This window comes from Sceloporus occidentalis, unplaced genomic scaffold (genome assembly GCF_023333645.1).
Source record: "Sceloporus occidentalis isolate IW3139 unplaced genomic scaffold, rSceOcc1.0.p SCAF_5, whole genome shotgun sequence".
NCBI classification, from domain to species: Eukaryota; Metazoa; Chordata; class Lepidosauria; order Squamata; family Phrynosomatidae; genus Sceloporus; species Sceloporus occidentalis.
In genome coordinates, this window is record NW_028316985.1 from 10,581,973 (window position 1) to 10,602,898 (window position 20,926).

At 40.4% G+C, this 20,926-nt stretch overlaps 1 protein-coding gene across 1 annotated transcript in view; it reads left to right on the forward strand.

Moving 5' to 3' along the window:
• The window catches only part of LOC149311648 (proline and serine-rich protein 2-like), a 43,091-nt gene extending 29,213 nt beyond the window's left edge, over positions 1-13,878 (forward strand). Inside the window, exons 3-4 of the mRNA XM_089527558.1 lie at positions 6,880-7,129; positions 8,273-13,878. Coding sequence (XP_089383684.1) covers positions 6,880-7,129; positions 8,273-9,294 — 1,272 coding nt within the window. The 3' untranslated portion in view covers positions 9,295-13,878. The remainder of the gene's footprint in view (positions 1-6,879; positions 7,130-8,272) is intronic.
• Positions 13,879-20,926: the final 7,048 nt, after the last annotated feature.

The window sequence follows — 20,926 nt, forward strand, 5'->3', positions numbered from 1 at the left end:
AAGCAATACTGTTCTGTGAGCCAGCATGGTATACTGGTTTGTACTACGACTCTGGAAAACAGGGTTTGCATCCCCACTCAGCCATAGAAATCTGCTGGGTAACTTTGAGCAAGTCACATTCTCTCAGCCTCAGAGAAAGGGAAAAGCAAACTCCCTCTGAACAAATAAATGACTTGAATGAGCATGGCTACCTGAGAAAAGCTATGAAAAACAGATCATATTACAAGGAAGAGAGTTCATAAAGCAGGCTGCACAACTGTTAGGCCTGCATCAACTCACAAGAAAAACAGCAGCATAACATCACCCATCATCCCAGGGGTGTAACCACATGGAGGGTGGTGGCAAAATGAGGGCATTGTCCCCCCATAAGAATCCGTACCCCAGATGAAATTTTCCTTCAGTCTCCAAATTTCTACCCTTTCATAAATGAGACTCTGAAAATTATTCACACCTAGAACTCTTACTGAGAGCAAGCATGATGTAGTGCTTTGAATTTAGGGCTCATTTGAGTTTGGAGATCAGAATTCAAATCCCTGCCTGAGCATAAAAAACTACTGGGTGACCTTGGGCAAGTTACACACACTCAGCCTCAGAAGATGGCAATAGCAAACTCCCTTTGAAGGAATTTACCAAGAAAACCCTATGATAGGGTCGCCATATGTCAAAAAGGACTTGGAGGCACACAACAACAGAATTCTTATATTCTCTGTGTTCAGATTCCCTTGGTAACATTGCCTGCCTCTTTTCTTTGGATGCCTGAACTGTAGTTCCAAATGCTCTCCTGATGTTTTAAGTTGCTGCAATGCTGGAAATGTGGGGTTGTGGAGGTTGCTAACAGCCCTTAAGTTGACCTCAGCTCATAGAAACCCTGTGAATGAGGCATCTCCAAGCCCTGCTGCCCCGAACCACTCTGTTCAGGGCCATGGCCTCCTTGATAGAGACTATCCATCTCCATGCTGTCTTCCACTCTTTCTACTGCGTTCTACCTTTCCTAGTTTTGTTGTCTTTTCTAATAAGTCATGGCTTCTCATGATGTAATCGAAGTATGACAGCTTCAGTTTCGTCATTGTGGCTTCCAGAGATTACTTGATCTGTTCTAGGACTCATTTATTTGTCTTTTTGGCCATCCACAGTATCCTTGTCACTCTTTTCCAGCACCATATCTTGAATGAGTTGATTGTCTTTCTATCATTTTTCTTCATTGTCCAGTTCTTGCAACCGTACATGGTGAAGGGAAATACTATAGCTTGGATGATCCTAACTTTAGTGTTCAGTTTTATATCTTTGCACTGAAGGAAAAAATATTTGGGGAGCAGAATTCTTATTTGGGGGAGAATAACTTCTTTTTTGGCTCCCCCCTCTTTGCTTTGTTGTTGTTGTTATATGCCTTCAAGTCATTTCTGAGTTATGGTGACCTTAAGGTGAATGTATCACTAGATTTTCCTGGCAAGTTTCATCAGAGGGGGTTTGTCATTGCCATCCTCTGAGGCTGAGAGAGTGGGACTTACCCAAGGTCCCAGTGGGTTTACATGTCTTCTTTCGGGTTCCACCCCTGTATTGCACCCAAAGTTGCTCCAAATTTAGCCAATTCCATGCCTATTTTGCTTTACCAAAATTCAGGACAACTTCTTTTCTCCAGTATACTTGGCCTGTGGGCAACATTGGGATTTTGGACTTGCCCTCCCAAGTAATTAATTGTCCATTGCAGAAACATCCCATGTTTTTTTAGTTCCCACTGAGGAAATACCAACTGATTATCCTGGCAGTTAGTGAGCAATCCAACAATCAAAAGATGGTCTCTAGACAGCTACTGCAGTATTCTCAAGTAGGGAAATCCACAACTGAAAGTGATTAATGGTTGCAACTCATGGCTCTGAAATGCAGTTAAGAAAGGAAATTGAGGTTTATGGAAGTTGCAGTAGGAGTTAGCCAATTTATCCTAAATTGGTTCGGGAAAAGCCTGGCCATAAACTCAGCCACCCTTAAAAGTGAAGCAAAGTGTGCAGCAAACTCAAAGTGGCTTCTTGAAATGTTAAGCTTGAAATGGAAGTTTACAAAGTTATCTAGAGAGGTATTAAAAAGTTGAAGTTGTGAAGGGTAAATGATATTCCTCTCTTTGCATTATGATAGAAAAAAGATTCCACCTAAATATTACAAAGAACTTCCTGACAGTAAGAGCTGTTTGACAGTGGAACATGCTTCCTTAGAGAATGGTGGAGTCTCCTTCTTTGCGATTTTATAAAGAGTGAATGGCCATCTGCCAGGAGTGCTTTGATTTTGTACTTCTGCATAGCTGAGGATTTCACCATACGGACTTTGGGGTCTCTTCCAGCTCTGGAAGTGCTGTTAGTTATATTTCAGGGGAAGGAACTGGCAAAGGCACCTCTGAGTATTCCTTGCCTAAGAAAACCCTATGAAATTCCTGCAGTCACCATAGGTCAACAGGTGACTTGAAGACAGATGCACACACTGTGGTAGAAGACAGTGGTGTGCTTGGGCTAGGGAGACATGGAGCTATATCCATTGTTCGTTCCACCCACCATAATACTAGAGTCAGTTCATTGAAATTAATGGCTCTTGTACATTGCAACTGACCTAAATCCCATTTATTTTCATAGCCCAAAATGAAATTATTAGTGCAAATTAAAGTAGACCATTGAAGCAATGGGATTTACATGGATATTGACTTGCTAGTCAGCAGTTGATTCAATGAACTGGAACACCCGTCAATTGGTTCAGTGGTTTGGATAATTGATTCAGTGGTCAGATGGGTTGGTTTAATTGGGACTAGCAAATTGAGAGCCATGTGGTGTAGTGGTTTGAACGTGGGACTACAACTCTGGAAATCAGGGTTCGAATCCCTGCTTGGCCATGTAAATCCACTGGCTGACCTTTGGCAAGTCACATTCTCTCAGCTTCAAAGAGAACCCTCTCTGAACAAATTCTGCCAAGAAAATCCCAAAATTGATTCGCCTTAGGGTCAGAATAGGTCAGAAACGATTTGAAGGCACACAACAACAAGTAAACAAAATTAGGTCCATGGGATCATTTCTGACAGGGAACTAACATTGGTTCAGCCTGTAATTTGGCTGTAAGCATTAGAGACGTCTGGATCTGTGTTCAGCAGCCCTTGCGTTGTGCACTACTGAAGTTCAGGCGGGAGTAACACCTTACCACAATTTGCAAGGCATAATTAGTTGCTGTAACTTGCAAAGACTCTGCAGGGGGTCTATATATCTACTTGGTTAGCTTCCTCCTTCTCTCTTAGTTGTTGTGGCCCTAGGGCTCACCTTCCATTCTGCACTGCATCCCCCATCTGTCTAGAAGCAGGTTGGCTGAGTTAAATGTTCCTTATTGCATCTCTGTAAATAAATGAAAAGGAACAGAGCCCACATTTCACCTTGATCTGAGAACATCCCCTTTAGCTTAGATTTTTATCATAATTTCCAACCAGGAAATACATGTGTGCATGTGTTTGAAAGGCAAAGTTTGTGAGCAATTATGGTTGGTACTTAATGCATAACACTTAATGGCACCACCAGGGGCCATCCCTAGGTTGCAGGTTTTAGCCTAGAAAACTCAGGGCTTGGGAGGATCCTGAACTGAAAATCCTAAGAGGGAGGGAGGGAAAGGGAGAAATACAGATATGAAATACCCATGGTTATTATTGTTTGTACCTACCAGTCAACTCTAACACATTAGAGTTTTCTTGGAAAGATTAATTCAGAGATTTGTCATTGCCTTCCTCTTAGGCTGAGGGATTGTAACTTGCCCAAATTTCCCTCTGGGTTTTCACAGCTCTGAAGAGATTTGAACCTGTTGTTCCAGAGTCCAGTGTTCAAACCACTGCACCATACTGCTTCTAAAAATAAAGATACATACTAGAAAATTTATGTTTAAGTGCCTGGGTTGATGCTGACAATTTCACTTATGTTTTGAATGAAATAAAAGCTTGGTTGGTATTACTTGAATTTAGGGGTGACATCCTTAGTCTTTAATATCAGTTTTAGTCAAAACAGGTTCATAAATATGCATTACAGAGTAGAACAAAACAAGACGAAATCCTGCAAAAAACTTTGGAAGTGTTTATTCAGGAGTATCTGAAGGAGTTGATAGGTCCATTTTGGTCCCATTAAATTTGGTGAGCAAACCTGTGGATTTATATTAACAGTGTGCATTTATATTTATCTCTTTCAATTGAATATTGCCTTCTTTTTCTTGTATTTCAATAGCTTATTACTGCTGCAGAAACTAAGGAGTTTATCACAAGAAGAAGATTGAGAGTTTATCCCATGAATATCCCAGAAAAACTGTGTAATTATGCGAAACGATTTCACACAATGTCATGCAAAACCCGCCATTCAAGTGGTCACTAAGAAGCATTAACATGCATCTTTTTACTTTTGGGATTTCAGTGACAATGCATTTCCGATATCACTTTGTTTGCACAACTGTGTGTGATAATCATTCGTGCAATTACTCGACATTTTTGCTTTATTTGCAGAATGCTTTAAATGCACTTTAATCCCTTTTCAATGCCGAAATTAGCCCCAGTGTGACAAACTCCTAAGACAGGATGAGCCTCAAAAAAAGCATCATTCTTGTAATTGGAGTTTTTATGTCCTTTGCTCAAGAAGCAAAATTTTGTATGATTTATATAGAGCACACTGGACCAATAAGTATGGACTGGCAAAGGAATGATGTCCAGCATCTTTCCAATTTGAAGCCTATCAGGAAGGCCTCTGACATTCACAGCAATTATACTATTTGGGGGCCAATTCCAAAGCATAAAATATGTCTGCAAGTTTCAAGGCTTCACTGGCTTCTTCCTAAGACAAAGATGTTAAAAATCATACAGATTAAATATGGTGACCATCTTAGGCACTATACACCGCACGTTCCGGTGTCATTGTGACGCCGCAAGAAGAACCCGCTTTTTAAGGGTTGTTTTTGCTGCATGAAGGAGCTGCGCAGTTTGTCCGCTGTGGTTCCCTCGCGCAGCAAAACAAGGCGTGGATAGACTGCCCTTTTTGGGCGGTCTGTATCCTGCCTAAAAATCACAGGCCTAGATTCTGCCTGAAATGTTGTCACTTAAGGTGGTGTTGGAGGAGTTCAGTGCAGATAGAGATCACTCCCCTTATTTACCATGTGAGGACTACAGACAAAGAGCAATAAAAGGCAGGTAATACAATTTCAGCTCCCATTAGCAACAGAAAAGTAAATTCTCAAGAGACCCAAATGTTCCTGTTCTGTGTGAAGCTAACTGATCTTTTTCAAACAGAGAACATTGAACCTGTGACATTCCCAGGTTTCTCTCAACAGTTTTTTTTACACCTAGTTCTTCCTGCTCAATCACTTTTGTAATGTACGTCACAAGATGGGATGGGTTTATGTACCAATGTTGATTCATGGTGGCAAATATCTCTGAGCTGAGCTATTCCCGCATTGGCATCACACCCATTTCTCAAGGAAGAAGGTGAACATTTCACATGACAGGAGAATGAAATGTGTCTAAAAATAGGCTGTATATAGTGCTTACATGCACAGACACACATGCTCATGCACTGAGGATACTGGTAGTTTTGGTATGAATGCTGGACCTCTCTGGGGCTCTCTGCCCAAGACCAGATGCTTGAATATCTATCTTTATCTCAATGAATGTCTTCGGGCAGTAATGGGCTGGATGAGGAAAAACAGATTGAGGCTGAATCCAGACAAAACAGAAGTGCTCACGGTAGCGGCCCTGAAACCAAGAATTGGGTTGCAGCCTCGGGTCCGTCTACTTACATCCTTAGACAGCTTTTAAAAGGCTGTTAAGATGGATCTCTTCCGACAGGCCTTCCCAGAATAGAGAACCCGGCCTTAGAAAAACATCTGGGAAAGATACTGCTGGTCCCACTGGTTGCTTGTTGGTATGATGTTGTTGACCTTCTGGTCAGTTTTTAACTTGTATGTATGTTTGTTTGTTTGTTTTTTGTTCTGTTTTTTAAATATTGCATTGAATTGAATACTTTTTTAAGGAGGGGAGGGTACCAGGAATTTTATGTTTTGTATTTTTAACTTTGTTAGCCACCCGATTGTTCTCAGAGAGGCAGGATACAAATAAATTTTATTATTATTATTATTATTATTATTTGTTAGGGGAGTTCACTTTTTGGACTACAGTTACCAGAATCTCCCACCTAGCATGCCCAATTGTTATTCAAAAAAAAAAAAAAACCCTTTTCCAGTTTCTGGCTGTAATGGGGTATTGAAAGTTGCCAGTGAATGGAGAACATGTTTGAATGTTACCAATACAATACGAGAGCCAGCATGGTGTAGTGGTTTGAGTGTTGGAGACCAGGATTCGATTCCCAGCTCAGGCTTGAAAACCAGCACTTGAATAGCTTGAAGACCAGCACTGGTCCATGGACCATCACTTTGAGTAGCACTGTTCTACATGACATCTCTTCATACATTTAATGATGGATATCATCTCTTTTTCTTTACTGTTTTCTTCTCCAAGCTGTTGTGAAAAAATGTACCCAGTGCTTTCAACCATTCCTCATTTACTGAAAACATGCTGTCCCCAGCAGCCTGAACCATGTTGCTTTTTTTTTTAAAGCATGGCCTGGCTAACTAGCAAGTTTTGGGAGTTGTTGGGCGAAAATTATTTTTCTAATCTCTGCTTATAATTTTACCTTTGGTTGAAATCCTCTTCTTGGAAAACAGAAGCTAGATCTGAGGTAATCTCATTGACCTGAGAATGAGATGACTTCTGATATCTTTGAAAACTAGTGCAGTGTCTGAGAGTTGATTAGAATTTTGGTTCAAAGAAGAGTTTGGGAAGATATGCCTTAGCCTTCTTTCTGAATACTCACACTTGTTATTAAATCTTAGGATGATGATGAGACTCTGAAGTACCTAACTCTTGAGGAAAAAGATGTCCTTCTCTTCTTTGAAGAAACCATTGATTCCTTGGAAGATGACTTGGAAGAACAAGCTCTCCATGACAGTGGCATCCACTGCCACTCTCCAAAGTCAATGGAAGAAAATATGTCTAGCCATTCAGAGTCTGAAGACATCATAGACTTGGTGCAACCAGGACAAGAGACACGAGAGTCTGTTCCTAGCAGAATCACAGATCCAGGTAAAGAATGAGATCTCTGGTTTATTGTATTTAGAGCAATGGCAGCTGGTGGTTTCCATGTCAGTAGTGTAGTGAATCCACTCCAGGTTTTAAACTTCAAAAAACGTATCTACCGTGTTGAACCTATTTGTGGGATAGCTAAACTAAACTCCATATTTGCTGTCACCAGCTGCCAGTAATCTGTGTTCTAACCACCAGAAGTTGCTCTGTCTTGATGCACTCAAAGGCTGTTGCTTATTTATTTATTTATCTACCTTTTTGTTGGTTTATATCCCACCCACTGCTAGCTATTCACATTGTTTTAAAAAAACCCACACAACTCATTCATTTATTAATTGCTTGAATGGGGATACATCTAGTTGTTCCTTCAGGCTTCAGTGTTATGGCTAACTGAGCCTTATCTTACTCTTGCAGTGTGAGAATCATATCAAATTCCAAATTGTAAATTCAGACTGTTGTTCCTCACTCACTCATTCTTTGGGTGAAATAGAGATTACGTAAATTCCAGATGATTAGCTTGAGCTTCTCACACCTGAGGAAGAAGACTTACATCTATGAAAGCTCATGCTGCCAACTTCACTCTTTCAGTTAGTCTTAAAGGTGCTACAAGATCTCTCTACATACTGATTCCACAGACTGACATGGCTATATCTTTGCATTCTACCACTGAAGGACTTTGTCAGTCATAGCAGCCACATTAGGAAGCTCATAAAGCCTGTTGTAGCATTTAAGGGCAAGATAATAAAAAGGCATTTTAAAAATTCCAGCATATTTTAGGGGTGAATTGTAGAGTATTACTGATCTGAGAATACATGACTGATTAGAAAAGACAATAATGATTCATAAGGTAGAAGACAGTAGGAAAAGAGGAAGATCACATAACAGGTGATTCAGTCAAGGAAGCCATGGCCCTGAGTTTGGAAGACCTGAGCAGGGCTGTTGATGAGGGAAGCCTCTCATTCATAGGGTCACCATAATTTGAAATTGACTTGATAGCAATTAACAGAAACAACATTGATCTGTTATCTTGCAAAGCAGCAGGAGACCCCTTTCATGATTTGGAACTGCCTTATTTAAGAATAATGTTAGCTAGTACTAATAATCTGCTGTTTTCTTTTTCTCCCTGCACCCCTCCAATTCCAGCACTAGATGAGGTTTGGAAACCAGATAAATCAAAGCTGGACCATATCAAGTCACCTGATGAAGAGGTCTGTGCTGATACTGTTCCTGTGCAGCCGTCAGCTCCCCCATTGCCAATGTATGAGGTGTTTCCTCCTCCGCCCCCAGTGCAGCATCCAAAACTACCTCGCTCTATCCCCACTCCGCTTGTCATAGCTCAGAAAATATCCGAGAAGCAGGCAGAGGGTAGCTCTTTTTCACCCACTTCGCCAAAGGAAGGGAAGTTTGTAGAGAGGAGGAGCATGCCAGCTTCTTCACCACTGCACAATGGAGAACGTTTCACAGCCTTCAAGCAATCTACGCCACCCCCGACTGCACCCAAACCTCAGAGGTTTCCAAGCAACATCAGCATCACCAACATTGGTGAAAGGGAGTTCAGCAAAACGATTTCCAATGCAGCAGTCAATGTCCAAGAACGCAAGGCTCGGGTGTTGGCCAATGTCAACGGTTCACCCTTCCTCACAAGTGAAGGGGAAGAGAGACTTCAGAGGTATGACATCTCAGGTCATGGTAGAAGCTCATCCCTACGAGATTTGCCTTCAGAGCAAGCAAGGCAGGAAGCCTTGAGCAGACTTGGCCTTGTAGAAGATGGTTTTGGCCAAGCCCAACTGGACCACTCTGGAAGCGTTCTCAGATCAAAAGAGGACAAACCTGACCAAGGGCAGGTTGTGTCAAATGGTTATCGCAATATCCATGAAATATTAAAGAGGGAATCCAGCCTGTTCCCAAGTATAAGCAAAACAGTGACTTTCAAACCGGACTCTGATCTCATGGATGGTAAGCCTGCTCGACAAAATGCAACCAAGAGCTTTTATGAATATAGGCCACCACCAGATTTCAGCCTAGATATAAGGAGGAGATCTGGTTCATTGCCCAGGCCCTCCGGACTGAGACCTCAGGGCATCACAGTACAGTTTTCTGGCCGCGGGTCAACAGAAGAAGCTAGGAGGGAAGCATTACGAAAGCTTGGACTGCTCAAGGAGTAGTTGCGGGACAGTAGAGGGAGGGATATATTATCCCAAAAACAAAATCCCAGGGAGATTAAATGACAATTCTTTTCTTTTCTCCTTGAAGTGAAGGAAATATTTAATAGCAGAATGTCAGAAATATTTCTGCTAGCATTTTGTCATGGATTTCATTATGATGGTCAGTCATATTGCTTATCAAAGCCTTCTGTGGGATTTCAGAAAGACCCATGAATTCATAAGAAGCCTGGCTTTCAATGGAAGACATCATGTTAAATGAAGTTTAATTGTGCAGTATTTGTGCATATGGATGTATGTGTGTAGCTAGCAAACATGTCTGAGTGCAATGCATTTTCCTTGGAGTCCTACCATAATGAAGCCAAAAAAACCCTAACAAAATGGTACTAATAGGAATAAAAGATTATGTACGTATGTATGTATGTATGTATGTATGTGTATATATACTGGAGAGGTCAAATATATAATAAAGCTGCTGTCTCTCATTATTGTGAACATTTAACTACACAAAAACATTGCCTACCAAGTAATGCTTTCTTCTGTAGACTGAATAGTATAGAACTAGTCAAGGTGTAGACATCTTTTTCATTATATTCATCTGTAAAGAAGGGCCTAAATACTAAAGGCATCTGATCCTGGAAGCTAAGCATGGTCAGCCTTTGGTGTGATGGGAGACCGCCAACAAATGACAGATGCTGTCAGCTATATTTCAGAAGAAGGAACTAGCAAAACCAACTGAATATTCCTTGCCCCTCCAAAAAAACCCTATGAAATTCACGGGGTCACTGTAGGTTGACAAGCGACTAGAGGGCACCATATACACACAATCTCTATAGAACTGGTTAGAAGTCACAATTTTGTTTTATCTGGAGAGAACAATTTTGTGTGGGTCTTGAGACATGGATGTGCTTCCTCAGAACTCTCAAACCTTTAAAAATTAGTTTGTTGGACTATGGCTACCTACTCCCAAATTCCCAGCCAGCATGACCAGAAAGTAAATTTTCCAATCTCTGTTCATAACATAAAAATATCTCTGATAGATTGGGCTAAAAGGACTGTCTAATCCAGCATTCATTTTCCACAGTGGCCTAACATGCTTTTAGAAAGTGCATGAGCTGGACATGAGCACAACTGCAGCTTCCTTTACATGCTCCTTTGCTAGTGCTGTTCAGAGGCATACACTACTAAAGATAATGTGCAGCTATCGTGGCTAGTAGTCCTGTTTCTCAGAGTGGCTGCCTGGATGTCCAAATGCCTATTGTGTCAAAATTTAGAACATACAATGGCTGCTCTGTGGTAAATGCCACCAACCTTAGTAGCATTCTTGTTCAGTAAACTTGATGGAAGATGCTCTTTTAAAGGCTAATATAGCTTTCTATAAATCTACAGCGCTATATAAATAAAGTTTAATAATAATAATAATAATACTAATAATACTTCTCTGCTGGCTCTGCACCAGGCACAACCCTTCTCTTCTAGGTGTACTTCATGAGTCTAGAACAATGTTTCGCTATCTTTGGTCCTCCAGAGAATTTGAATCACAGCTCTCAGAAGCCCCAGAAACATGTGAGGTATTATAGGAGTTGAAGTCCCAAGCATCTGGAGTACCCAAGTTTGAAAATGACTCTCTAGAAGAGCCTTCTCAAAGTTGGTATCCTTCAGGAGTGTACCAACAGTGCTGAGTTATCACATTTTAACTATTGTGGCTTGAGCCTATGAAATTCTGTGATTTGTAGTTAATTCCCTAGAACTACAACATCAGAGTTTTCTGGCAGAGACGTCTAAGAACTTGCAAAACTATAAATCCCAGGATTCCATAGGATTCGAGGCATGCCAATTAAAACGATGTCATCATGATGTAACTATATAATTTGGGCAGATCCCAAGTGTTTTGGACTTCAGCTCATATTACTGTAGCCAGCATGAGCAACCATTCAAAATGCTGGGCGTTTTAGTCCCCCCACTTGCCTCCTGAATTTTCTACTAGGACTGCTGCCAGACTGCAAAATTAATGCAATTTGACATTGCTTTAACTGTCATGGCTTCGTCCTATGGAATTCTGAGATTTGTAGTTTGGTGGGGAACCAGAGCTCTCTAATAGAGAAGGCTAAATATCTCACAAAACTACCGATCCTAGAATTCCTTAGCATTGAGCCACAGCAGTTAAAGCAATGTCAAACCGCATTAATTCTGCAGTGTAGATGCAGCCCATGTTGTAAAAGGCTGCTCTACAGCAGTGGTTCTCAGTCTTTGGCCCCCCAGATGTTTTGGACTTCATCCTCAAGAAACCCCAGCCAATAGGACCAGGAGTCAGAGATTCTAGGAATGGTATTATTCTTGAAAATTGGGTGTCCAGTTACCCAGTGCTTTCAGATGAGTAATTTTGTGATTAATCAATACTGAAACAAAGGTAGTTCCAGCATTTTTTTTAAAAATAAACAAAACTCTACTGTTGCGCTTGAAAGAGGAGCATCGGGGAGAAGCTTTATCATCCAGTGAAATTCACCTTCCAGAAATTGACAAGTGTGTACCTTGTAAACAGAACTGCATGTTGACTGGTATGACTACATTTGCCTAGATCAGTAGAAATTATATGAGTCAAGCTTTTAATGGCAGGGAACCTTGCATTATGTTGTTGTTGTTGTTGTTGTTGTTGTTGTTGTTGTTGTTAAACCCTCTTGGGTTTAAAATGGCTCTGCTTCATGGCAAATTTGTGGCGCATTACTGTTAGTCTGCTTTAGATCAGATCTGAAGATCATGAAAATAAAGTATACCATAGATGAAACCATTCTATAGTAATCCATCAGTGTTGGTCTTTGCCACCCCAGCTACCCAGGATGAATTGAACTGGATATTGCAGAGATCAAACCTGGGACCTTCATGATGCCAAGGATTTATTTGACCAGGTCAGTTATGATCCCCGCTCTGTGGGTCACTGGAATACAAACAATATCTGCGAGGGGACTGTTGGAATATAAGTTAACTGAAACACTGACCAAAACAGAGCCCTATAAGTAAAGGTTGGGTTTTTTGTATCCACATTGCTATATACATTAGTGGTTCTTGACAGCGTGTTCTCCAGATTCTTTGAATTCCAACTCCTAGAAATCCCAGTTAGCATCGTAAGGGATTTGAGGAGTTTAGAGGAACAAAGGTTAAAAACCACTGATATAAAGCAGCTCTTATTAAATACTGTTTACTCTGTTAACCCGAGATGGTTTTGCTTTTGCTTAACATTGTCATCAAGATTTTTTCCTGGTAACTAAAGTCTCCAAGAAAACATTAAAACCTCTTAAATGTTTATGTGTTTCTAGCAAAACACTTGCAAATGGGTTTCCCCAGTTATAAACTCTGTTCCTAGAAGTTGTAGACTGAGGTCTAATCTGCACAGCAGAAATAATGCAGTTTGGTACTACTTTAACTGCTATGGCTTCCTCCTATGGAATCCTGGGGTTTGTAGTTTATTGTGGTACCAGAGCTATCTGACAGAGACAGCCATCTCAAAAAACTATAAATCCCAAAATCCCACAGCATTAAGGCAGTTCAAGCAGTGTCAAACTACATTATTTCTGCAGTGCAGATTAGACTGGAAAGATACAGAGTTTGGAAAAAGTTGCTTTTGGGACTAAAGCTATAGAACAGTGATGGTGAACCTTTTAGAGGCCGAGTGCCCAAACTGCAACCCAAAACCCACTTATTTATTGCAAAGTGCCATGTCCCTCTGGCTTTCTAGTAACAAACTCTGGCAAACTCTGTGCTGGGGGGAAGGCACATGTGCCCACAGAGAGGGCTCTGAGTGCCACCTCTGGCACCTATGCCATAGGTTCGCCATCACTGCTATAGAAGCTCCCATCCAGTATGGCCAGTGGCCGTGTTAGTTGAGGAATTTTGGGAGTCATAGTCCAAAAAGGTAACTTTCTTATGCTCTGTTCTAAACTAATTTTGAACCTGAAAAGTAAGCAATTTGAATAATCCTACTGTACTTGCAGTACCAGAAATTGTTCCAAAATGTCATGAGATTTCACCTTCTTTGGCCAAATAATAGCAGCTCAATGTTGTTCTAATTTAACAGTTTCTCCATACCGTTCTCAAACTGTTTAAAACTTCCTCCCTCTGTCTAGAAAGCCCTAGGAGCGGCAGTTTTGAGAAGGGGATTTACCTCTTTGTCTTCAGATTACCTTTCCTTTCCCTGGTCTAAAACACAGGAAAGCTATGTATATGTCACCACAAAAGCACTGTGTGTGAGAGAGAGAGAGAGAGAGAGAAAGAGAGAGAGGTTTGGCATATTTTTGCAAATTTGCATATTTCTTGCAATTTGCATATTTTCCCTATCGGATGCATTGCTTGTGCTCAAGGAAGATCTTACAGATGAAAGCTGTTATGAAGGAATTTAATATCTCATGGTTTGGCTCATTAATTAGTTTGTAAAAACAGTATTTAATCCTCTTTGACCTCTTTAAAATGGAGTATATTTGGCTTTTGTTACATGAAGCATTCCTCTCAGTGCTAAAGATATTTATACATTTATTATCTCATTTCTCCATTGATGATTTACGATGATGTAACATCCATCGGCTGAAATAAACATGGTTGTCTCAAGACTCAGATCTAGTCTTTCAATAAGGCTGTGTGCTGCAATTCTGCTTTGTTGTTATGTGCCTCCAATTTAGGACTCCCTGGTAAGGTTTATTCAGAGAAGGTTTGCCATTGCCTTCCTCTGAGGCTCAGAGAGCATGACTTGCCCAGGGTCGCCCTTGGGTTACTATGGCTGAGGGAGGATTTGAACCCTGGTCTCTTGGGATCATAGAGTTGAAAGAGACCCCAGGGGCCACTCAGTACAACCCCCTGCCATGCAGGAATACAAAATCAAAGCACCTCTGACAGATGGCCATCCAGCTTCTATTTAAAAAACCCCAAAGAGGGAGACCACCACAATCTTAGTCCAACAATCAAGCGCCACTACACCATGCTGACTCCTTACTGTTCTCTTGTTATTGTGTGCTTTCTAGTCATTTTTGATTTATGGCAACCTAATGCAAACCCAACACAGGGTTCTCTTGGCTAAAGTTGGTCAGAGAGTGTGGCTTGCCTAAGGTAAGCTTCCATGGCTGAGCAGGGATTTGAACCCTGGTCTCCAGAGTCATAGTCTCCAAGACTACAAAGGAGTCATAGTCCACTCAAACCACACCACTAGTGTAGTGCAGAAAATATGTCCTTAATTCCCAACTTCAGCTTCTGGCATATTTCCGCCTGCATTTCTTTTCCCACTGGGATTTCCTTTTTGAAAAAGGTCTTTTGGCCTTTGATGAAGATATAGGGCCCCTTTCCACTCTCCAGATGTTTTTGGCCTATAGTTCCCATCTGCCCCACCCAGTAAAGTCAATGGTAAGACATTGTGGGCCAAAACATATGTTAAATCCAAAAAATTCCCCACCCATGACTTTTAATGGCTTATAAAGAAGAGCTTTGGAAAGTGTAAACATATAAAAAATGAAATGAGCTAATCATGATTCCATCTTAAATATGAAAAAGGGAGACTGAGTGGCTGTTTAGGAAGCTGGAATAAAGGACTTGACTATCCCTTGATCTTTTGGGGTATGAAGGGAACTGAAACCTGTTTAGAAACATTCCTTTTTTCCAGTGTTAAACTTTACCAGTAATAACACAGCTACATTCATGCTCTCTGTAGTGAAATTACAAAGCTACTGTCTCCTATTTTACCCTTCCCAGTGGGTTTTAAAGTTGCAAGAAATTGCCTCTAAGCATCATCAGCTTTTATTTGTTTGCTTCAGAATAGCTTCTTTCTTCCCTTCTTTCCAAAAAAGGAGCTCATTCTTAGCTAAAGAAACAGAAAACAACACATTTTAAAACATTTATCACCCAGTACTCCTACAAACAACAGTTGTAAAGCCTGATTCTTGACATAACAGATGAACAACAAGGAACGTTTCTGGAAACAGTCACAGTGGGAATAGCTTTGGAAAGTAAACAATGGAAGATTTGGTCAAATGTGTTTTAAAAGATAGAGCGTTAAAATCCCCTTGCCATAGTATTTCTGACTATAGTTGTGAAAGTTGGAAAGTTAAGAAAGTGGATAGGATAGAAAGTTATATTTCTTGTAACTCATTTGGTTACAAGAAATATAAACAATATACATATAAAAAACTGGAAAACAACAATTTGAATATTCTGTGAGAGACAAACATAATATAAGAATGATAATTTGTATATACAAAAGAAAAAAGTACGGAAGAATATTTTTGGTTATGGATTTAAGTGTAGTTGCCTTTTACATGATGCAAAGGAAACCATGAAGGATGTATTATGTAGATAGAAAATGTTCATATATAGCTATGCTATAAAAAATTATTCATATTGGGTATATGGGGAGGTGGGTTTTTTTAGGAAGGCAATATATTCTATGTCAAAGAAAGAAGAATGGGAAAGTTATATAAATGTTCAATGTAACTATATATTCAGAAAAGCTATGTATGATTGAAAAACATTTTATATTAATAAATTTCAATTAAAAGAAAGACAAATCTGGGTCCTGGAGAAAATCGTGCATGAACTAATGAGAAACCAAGGTGACTAAACTGAGGCTATTATACTTTGGACATATCATGAGAAGACATTGAACAAACAATGATTCTTGGCAAGATAGAAGGCAATAGGAAAAGAAGAAGACCACATTACAGATGCAAAGGTATCTTGTAGCGCCTTTGAGACTATTGGTAGCATAAGATTTCATAGACTAAGGCTGCCTCCACAATGCAGAAATAATCCAGTTTGACACCAATTGCCATGGCTCCATGCTATGGAATTCTGGGAATTGTATTTGGCTCTGGCACTAGAGCTCTCAGTCATAGGGTCACCATAAATTGAAGTCCACAGCAGTTAATCACAACAATGTCTTTTCTTCTATTGTGTTGCATGAGCAATTTTATCTTCCTCCCCTTTGTTCTTTCTGGAATTGTATGCCCTATTATTGGGATTGCTTTCTGAGCTAAAGAGGAGGATGGAATGCTTCAAATGAATAAATTGACAGGAGAAAGAAGAAGCCTGCAGGCACAGGTCCCTTTTCTAGGAATGTGTTGACAAACTGTGGTGCTACTCTGATCTAGGCTCAAATCCTGTGGGCATCATAAAGTTAGTTCATTCCCTTACACATGTGGCTATATATTTTTGACCTCTGAGTATTGGAAGTATTTATTTATTTTACGGTATTTATACCCTGCCCTTCAGCCCTAAAGACTCTCAGAGCAGCACTTCATGGTTACAGGAGTTGAGCTCCCTTAGCATAACCATTTCACACAGGACAAAATCCCATTTTTCTCCTGAATACAGTAGAGCTTATTAAATGAATTAAATTGACCTGTGTGTTGACTCAGTATTCAACAATAGGTCTAGTCTAGCAAAGATTAACTGAATGGATTCCAGCCATATGGTTGTGCATTCTTGGGTGTCAATGCCTTTAATGTATCGTTATATTCACCAGGATTACAGAAACAGTCCCTGTGCATTCCCCATTGCACAATGATCAGTGCACAGTGTTGGTATTCAGTAGAAGGGTGATGTAGCACAAACATTGTGTAGCTATGTGTGTGTAGACAGCACACTACACAAGCATGATGTAGGATTTCAGTTCAACACTTGGTTTAGTTGAACTATGCACCATCAGCAGATACTGCAATTTTTCTTTCATGACGTTTGGTGAGTGGAACACATGAAGAAAGTGGTAAACTGAAGATTTAGAAGAGACAAAAGGAGGCATTTCTTTCCCCAAAATAGGTCTGTATTAGCCACAATAGCTAACTGTGTCTCCATTAGTGGCATGAAAACATGTCATGTTGTGAGAGAATGTATGTTAATTGTTTTATATGTGTTTATTTATGTTTTTATATGTGCATAAATGTTTAATAATATTTTTTTAAAAAAATTAGCTGAGCCCCCAGTACAGGGGCAATATATCTCTGAATACCAGATTCAGAGCCCCAAAGTGGCTGCTTATAAGCTCCCCAGCAGCATGCAGCTGGCAGGTAGAAGTAGGTAGTCCCAGTGAGAATCCATTGAAACAGCTATTGGATGGTACGTCAACACTTACGTAAATCCCACTATTCAACAGGTCTGCTCTAGTTGAACTATCAGTTGGGTTTAGATCAGAATACTGAACTAGATGGGACTTATGGTCCAACCTAGTAGCATTTTTAATACCTTTTTTTAACAGTCAAGAATGATGCTGCTCATTGGAGTTAATCTCAGCTGCAAGTGTGGAGTTCAGAGTGATGCTTGCTTTTAGAAACGCAATTTTTTCAGCCCAGAAAACTTGGCCTTGGGAACAACAGAAAAACCCAATCTCTGGTGCTCCCAGATGAACTCAAGATGCTTCCCAACTGAAGTCACCCAGGTGAAAGCCACAAAACACATTCCTTGGCTGCTGTCTTCAAATTCATCATTTCTGTTGGCAGGAAAAGAGCCAAGATATCACAGAATGTAGTGCCCTGCCCTCAGATTAAATAGAAAACCTCAGGCTCCAGAAGTGCTTTCAGGAAAGTATGGGGAGTGGGAGGTGAGAGGATTGTTGTTGTGGTTGTTGTGGTGGTTGTTGTTATTGCACACCTGCCTCTTCCTCTGGGGAACAACAGGTTTAATAATTACATAAATGAAAAGAGTATATTAAACCAAAAGGTATTGAAATTCTTTATTCTTTTAATAACTATCTGTTTTAATACCGTAATAATTTAATTCCTTTTTAATGTATTTTTTAAATGTTTTAATTGTACTGTTTTTAATGCTGTGAAGCTGCTCTGAGTTCCAGTCCTGGGAAAAGAGTGGGATACAAATAAATAAATAATAAAATAAGTAAATAAATGCTTAATAATTTATAATTTCAAAAATAATCTGGATAGGCTGCTGGAGGAGACTGGTTTTCACCGCTGCTTTAAGTGCAGACATGATCTCCAGCTGACTAATCTCCTCCTGTAAGGCATTCCAGAATCTGGAATCTGCACACAGTGGCATTGAACTTTGGAAGGTGGGAGAAGGAACAGCCCTGGCTGCCAACACCTTTTCAAAGCTGGCTGCTGTGTCCACATTCACACATCAACCAGCTTTGGGAGGGGGTCCACTGCCACAACCACTTGTGTCCCACGTACTCCTGGAAGGTGGTGTTTTGGCAGTGCGGAAAACGTATCAAGTGACTATAGATTGCCAAAGAGGAAAAGTACTGGAGAAGAGTTCTGCACCAAGAAAAGTGCAATGAGAAATGAAGCCAAAGCAATATGCTTCCATTCTTAAACTAGCAGGACTGTGAGGGGACAGCAGGCTGGTGTGATAATGTTAGTCTCAAAGGTGCTACAAGACCCTTTTGCATACTTATATTCCAGACTAAGATGGCTATGTCTCTGAATTCTACCCACAAAATTAATATTTGTAATGAACCAAGGTAGCCTTAAATGGTCAGTTTCTTCTCTTCAAGAAAAACTGTGAAGCATTATCCACAGATTTGGGCACCACAACAGCAGCAGTGGTAGGAGGAAAAGATACCCCTTTGAAACAAGGTGCAGGAGCATGGCCACTTCTTTCTAAGACAAACAGAACTTCTGGAAGTCTTTCAGGAGTGGTATTCCTTTTGAAAAGAAGGCATACGATCCCCATGCACCACATTTTGAAGAGAAGTCCTACTTTTTTGTCACTAGCATGACAAATTTGACAGCAGCATGTGGAGATATGGGGAAATGAGAAGCATGAGACTCTAAAATGAGGAGAACAAACTGTATGGATTCCCAGCCCTCATCTTCCACCCAAAGATAGCCACTTTGGCTGCATATGGAACAGCCAAATACGGAATATATTCAGGGGCTACTTTGTTGGCCATACAGCAAATTAAAACAAAATTTAAAACCCACAAAAGAGTGATAGCTTTATTGGCCAACCAAAATACACAAAACACATCATGCAAGCTTTTGAAGCTCCACTGGCTTCATCATCAGGCAAAAGATGGTTAAAAATCATCATATAGGAGAAGAAAAATGTGGGTGTTGGAACTATGGGCCTACATTTTGTATCCAATGTTGTTTCATTTGTCATTCAGTTGGTTTGGAGGGATCTCAGTGTATGAGGAGGCTACTCCCATCTTGGCCATGTGGGAACTGAGACATGGAACAACATTCACCTTTCAGCATCAGAAATCAGTGAAATTGTTTGATTTCCAGAATTTATAAGTTGTTTTCTTCTGAAATGGCATTAGTATCAGCACAGGCTTAATATTATAGACAGATCTTGTATCCCAAGAATCTGAGTGCAACCTCAGTGTATATTCGACACCTGGTGTGAATCATTTTTTAACACCCCCTCTTCTCTTCAACAATCTTTTTCCAGGTCTGGTGGAGCTGCTGCCTGGGCAACAAAGCGAGAAAACTCACTTTGCTACCTGGCCACTGGTGGAAGTGGGCTGCTGTTGCCATCACATAGCCTTTCTGGATCTGGCAGAGCTTCTGGCCAAGTGGCAAAGGGAAGAGACTTGTTTTCCTGCCAGGCTAGCACAGCCACCAGATGTAGGAGGCTCCCCTTTCCAACAGCACACCAGATGATACCCCTACTGAGGTGTTGTTCAGGGTGGTCCGCATCCCCACAACCCCTAGTTACACCCCTGTGCTATCTAGTTATATATAGCAAGAGTATGAGATTGCTAAAAGCAACAGACGTTTCTGGCAAGATATGCTATGAATTTAAAGAGTAAAGATATACAACTGAGCACAAAGGTTAGAATCATCCAAGGCACTGTAGTCCCCATCACTACATACGGATGTGAGAGCTGGACAGTGAATAAAGCATACAAGAAGAAAATCAATTCTTTTGAGATGTGGTGCTGGAGAAGAGTGCTGAGGATATTATGGAGATCCAAAAAGATGAAGAAATGGGTCTTTGGACAGATTAAGCCAGAAATCTCCCTGGAAGCCAAGAAAATGGATTAAGTTGTGGCTGTCGTACTTTGGCTACATCATGAGAAGGCACAACTCATTGGAAAAGACAATAATGCTAGGAAATGTGGAGAGTGGTAAGAGAGGAAGACTCTATTCTAGATGGATAGACTCAGGGAGGTCATGAATATGAATTTACAGTACTTGAGCAGAGCAGTGGAGTCTTGGAGATGTTTCATCCACAGGGTTGCCATGAGTTGAAGGTGACTCAAGGCCCAGGGTAGATAACAACAACACCAAATGCTATGATTCTCAATTGTGGGTTTGGTAACCAATGCATCTCTCATCATGTGAGCTAAAACCAATAAAATTATGCATAGTCAAATAGCTGCAAATCTTATTTTTAAAATACATATTGAAGTATTCAGCTTTGCCAACACAAAATATAAATTATGTTGGCACTAATCTTTTTAATCTTTAAGAGAAGAGTGTGCAGATTATATTTGTATGTCTTTCACAGTAGAGTTGTAGAATTCAGTGGCTCCTCTTCCTTCCCCATTCCCAGGAGGAAATTTGGGGGAGGAAAGGGGAAATATTTTCTGAGTTATAAACATTTCAAAGTCATAAACAACCTTTGCCACTGATGTGTTTATAGCTCTGGAAGGCTGCTGTTGTAAGATCTGCTAGCTATAACCAAGGGAGTACACCAAGGA